Raw genomic sequence first — 4,356 nt, forward strand, 5'->3', positions numbered from 1 at the left:
GCCTCCTGCTCCTGCGTGGCCCGCCACCGCCCCCACTCAACGGCACAGCCCCTGCCCTACGCGCCTGCCCACCGCTGCTCTGTCGCGACACCTACACCCTCACCCCCAACACACGCAGCGTTTTGATAAATTATTGATTTACAAAGACCCTGAATCCTCTCTTTTCTCTTGAGCGGGTTGATAGAGGGTGGGTCGGTAAGACATGCCCATGTACCCATTCCAGTGGTCCGAGCCCTAACGGGGTGCAGGATATCCCGGGAGTTACTGGGGGGGGGGGGGGGGCCTTCTAGGGGAGCTTCCTGTCCCACCTGCCCGCAGCAAGGAAGGAATCGAGCCATAGTTTAGGCTGAAAAGAATTTAGTGGAGTTGAGGTGGGAAGAGCCTCCCATTCCCAACCCCCGCCGGCCCGGGGACGGGGCGTCGGCCCTCAGCGAGGAAGATGCTCCCGGGACGCTGAGCGCTTCATTCTGTCCCCGGGGATCGGGCAGGCTGGCCCCAGCTCCGCCGCGCCTCGGGCCCTACAGGTCGGCGCGGTCCGCGTCGCTCTCGGCTGGTCTCGCGGGCGCCTGCAGGTACTCCGGGGGCACGGGCGCGTCGGGCGCCGCCTTGCGATAGAAACCGAGGTCCTGCACAAGCGCGTTGATCTCCTCGCGGGTCATGTCGCTAAGAGGGATGCGCTGAAAGGGAGGGGGCGGGGGCGATGCTCTAGGTCCCGCCTCTCGCCACGCCCCCCGCCCCCCCCCCTCTAGCTGCGCCGCCCGCCGCCCAGAGCCACACCTCCAGTTCCTGGTAGCGTTGGTCTAGCAACACAAGTTCCGGATCGGCTCCTGGGAGGTGTTTCATCACCAGGTTGTGGCTGGAGGAGGTGTTAAGGAGGATAGTGGTGGGCAGAGACAGATGGCAGCTCCTGGGGTTTTGTCAGTATAAACACCACGGCCACTTTGCTGAGCGCTTAATCTCTGTGCCCAGATAGGGCAGAGATCCCCATTTACACGTGAGGAAATTAGAGTTCAAAGAAGTAAAGGGCCCTCCTGTCCATTCCAGTGTCTATGGCAGACATCACTAATCGGTCTTTCTTGCCTACCCAACTCAGATTCATCTGGGTAGTCACTACCAATCAATTGCACTTGTCAGATGAAAACCATCTGCCATCCATTCCTCTGAAATTAAACTGGGAGGAGATTGTCCCAGTCCCCCTCTCCATTCACCTTGCCCCAGGACAAGGGAGGAAGGATACTAGAGTGGGATATCCTGGGTGACGAAGGCCTTCACCTGGGGAGAAAGCAGCGCGTCAGAGAGCATGACCCCAACTCCCTCCAGATACAGATGGGAAACTGAAGCCCAATGAGGCCACACAGCAAGCTCCTGACTCCAAAACCGAAGGTCCTCCCGCTCCCAATCATTGGGACTTGGTTGTCCAACCCCAGGAGAGGTTCATGCAGCCCAGGGCCAGGAAACTCCTTCAGACCCACCTCCTTCAGGCGATTCAGTTGTCATCCCCCACAGGTCTGGAAGGGGACAAAATGGAAGAGGTCAGGAGCTGCCACATCTGCTCCTGCCACACCCCCAGACTACTTCACCCTCATCCCCAAGTTGGCCAGGCCATGGGTTAACCCTGAAGCAACCATTCCAAGAATGTCTGAAGGGGATGGAGGCCGTTTGTGGTGTATATGGGGCACTGTGCTGCAGGTGGGGAAACGAGGCCTAGGGGCCTTCAGGGAAAAGGAGGACCAAGGCTAGAGACCCCAAGGGGCCTTGCAGCCATTAGCTCTTGCCTGCACTTCCTACTGACTGTTGACTCCCTGAAGTCTCAATCTCAAATTCACTGTCATCAAGTCGGATCTGACTCATAGTGACCCCTCCTTGGGTTTCCGAGGCAGCATCACTACGGAAGTAGATTGCCCAACCTTCCTTCCAAGGAGTGGCTGGCTGGTGGGTTTGAACCACCAGCCTTCTGGTTAGCAGTCAAATGCCTAGGGCACTACACCACCAGAGCTCCGAAGTCTCAAGACCCAGGAGAAATATCACTCTGCCCCTCTCAGGCAGTAGACACCTAGGTCTGGCCTTTGGCTCAGGGTGAAAGCAGGCCAGAAGGAGACAGCTCAGAATTGCCCTGGGGACCTCCAGCAGTGACGTGTGCCATCTGGTCCCCACCCTACCCCACACAGAGCTGGCCCTCCCTGTCACCTGCAGCCAGCCCTACGGACCATCTGGTTCCTTCCCAACATGGGGAGGGCTCCTTCCTGCACTCTCTGCAGTGGCCCATTCATTCCAATTCCCCTATGTCTTCCCCACTTTTGTCAGACAGAAAAATAAGGCCCAGAGAAGGGCTGAGATGGTTCCAGTCACACAGAAAGACAAGGACTCAGGCGGGGGATTTCCCAGGGCGCAAGGGAGGGAGCTGCTGTTGGCTACCAGGTTCCTGCCCCTTTCTGGCTCCTGCATGGAGGAGGAGGCCCAGAGTCTTCCCTCCCCGGAACCAGGAAAGAGACACCCTCCAGAGCCCCAAGTCGTGGAACTGGAGTGGGGGAGGAATTCCAGGAAAAAGTGGAGTGATGCGGTGGGAATGGGGCTCCAGAGGGCAGATTTGGGAGACTCACAGGCCGGGAGAAGAAGAGAGTCAATGTATCTTCAAGCTAGCTGGCTGTCAGGCTGGAGGGGCTAGAGAGGGGTTCGGAGATCCAGGCCGCAAAGTCGAGTATATTGGGCTTCCAAGGTGAGTACTGGGGCTCCCTCGGGCTAGGGAGAGGGAGGGATGGTCCAGGCGGCGGGGACACTCGGGGATCAGGGTGATCGTGGGGCCAGGGTGGCCAGTGGTCCCCGGACTAAGGGGCCGCAGAATTGGGAGCTGTGGTCCCGGGGCTGAGGGTCGGTGCGCTCACCTCTACCCGGGCCCGGGCCAGGCCGCGCAGACGGTTCCAGTCCGGCTGGAAGGTGGTGGTGGCGTGGGCCTCAAGCGCCGCGAGAAGCAGCAGCAGCGGCGGAGGCAGCGGGAGGCGCATCGGGACAGGGTCCGGATCCGGATCCAGATCCGGGTTGGAGACGATCCGCAGGATGGAGGCGAACCTCACAGCTGCAGCGCCACGTCTGGTTTCGAGGGCTGGCTCAGCCCGGGTTGAGGCCCCGCCCCCAGGCGCCACGCCCCCAAGTCTCCGCCTCTATCCCGGAGCTTCCCAGGGCCCTTGTAGGGTCCTCCTACAAGCTTCTGGCAGGGTCGGCTTCCTTTTGGCCCCTACAACCCTTACTCTCCTGTCCTGAGGTTGTTCACGCTCCCTCTGCTGGTGGGAAGTGTGGACACTCCCCCAGGCTACGACCGGACAGCGCCACAACACGCCTGCAGGGGGCGCGGGCGGGACGCGGATGGACGCAGAAGTTTATAGGGCAAATCCTCGACTTGCAGAGGGGGGAGACTGAGGCCAGGGGCAATCCTTGTTTGTGCGTTCTATTTCTCTGGAAGAAATTCCGATTAGGGTTTTGATTCCCAGGAGCACACATCGCGGTGACAGGAATATTAGCAAGGAGCTCTAGTGGCGTAGTGGTGAGGCATTTGCCTGCTAACCAAAAGATGTTGGTTTGAACCCACCAGCACTCAGCGGAAGAAAGGGCGGTCTGAATCAGAATGGACTCATGGCAGTGAGTTTGAGTTTTGTGGGGTTTTTGTTGTTGTTGTTATGGTTTTTTTTTGGGGGGGGGTGAATATTATCTTACCCGGTGGGATTTGAGAGGATAAAAGGGATTAATACACATAACGTTCTTTCAAACTGCCTGAAAGTCTTAGTTCACTATCATTTCCTTCCTTAGCTAACACAGACAACATGAGCTGCATTCTGCATGTTACAAAACAGGCTCAGAAATAAGAAATTATTCAATTGGTGGGCCTGGGATTCACAAAAGTCGCTCTCACCAGACCAAAGATGAAAATCAGTGCCACTTTCCCTGTTCACACCTAAGGCAAACATAGCAAATTGATCACAGTGGTCTTTCTCCCTGAACTTAGACTCAGATTTAGAATCCTTCTTAACGGAGAGCCAAGTCTGCATTATGAGGTTTGTGGGACCTACGTATTTTTGTCTTTCCCCATTTAAAGGATAAAACAAATTTTAATTAGATTTTACAACTAACTCTCTCTTTTTTTTTTTTTTACAAAAGTTTATTTTTAAATGTACGACAGCTTCCAAGACAACACTTCATTCTAACTGCAGGTGGCAACAGATGTTACAGCAGGGAATCCAGATGTTTAAACGGAATGGATTTGAGGGTCACCATAGCCTCAGTCACAAAGAACGGCTTATTTTTTGCCAGATTTCTTTATTCCACCTGTGCCCAGGGGCCTTCCCCACAGCTTTGGCTTTTAGC

General features: G+C 56.4%; 1 protein-coding gene across 1 annotated transcript; it reads right to left on the reverse strand.

Moving 5' to 3' along the window:
- Positions 1-518: 518 nt before the first annotated feature.
- On the reverse strand, positions 519-3,002 carry SELENOM (selenoprotein M). The gene is made up of 5 exons (XM_007953931.1): positions 2,883-3,002; positions 1,473-1,508; positions 1,238-1,272; positions 778-856; positions 519-677 (listed from the first exon to the last, which is right to left on the reverse strand). The coding sequence occupies exons 1-5, from the start codon at positions 3,000-3,002 to the stop codon at positions 519-521; spliced, it is 429 nt and encodes a 142-aa protein (XP_007952122.2).
- Positions 3,003-4,356: the final 1,354 nt, after the last annotated feature.

The sequence above is a fragment of the Orycteropus afer genome, unplaced genomic scaffold (assembly GCF_000298275.1).
Source record: "Orycteropus afer afer isolate SDZICR_OR568_19922 unplaced genomic scaffold, OryAfe1.0 scaffold00420, whole genome shotgun sequence".
Classification (NCBI taxonomy): Eukaryota; Metazoa; Chordata; class Mammalia; order Tubulidentata; family Orycteropodidae; genus Orycteropus; species Orycteropus afer.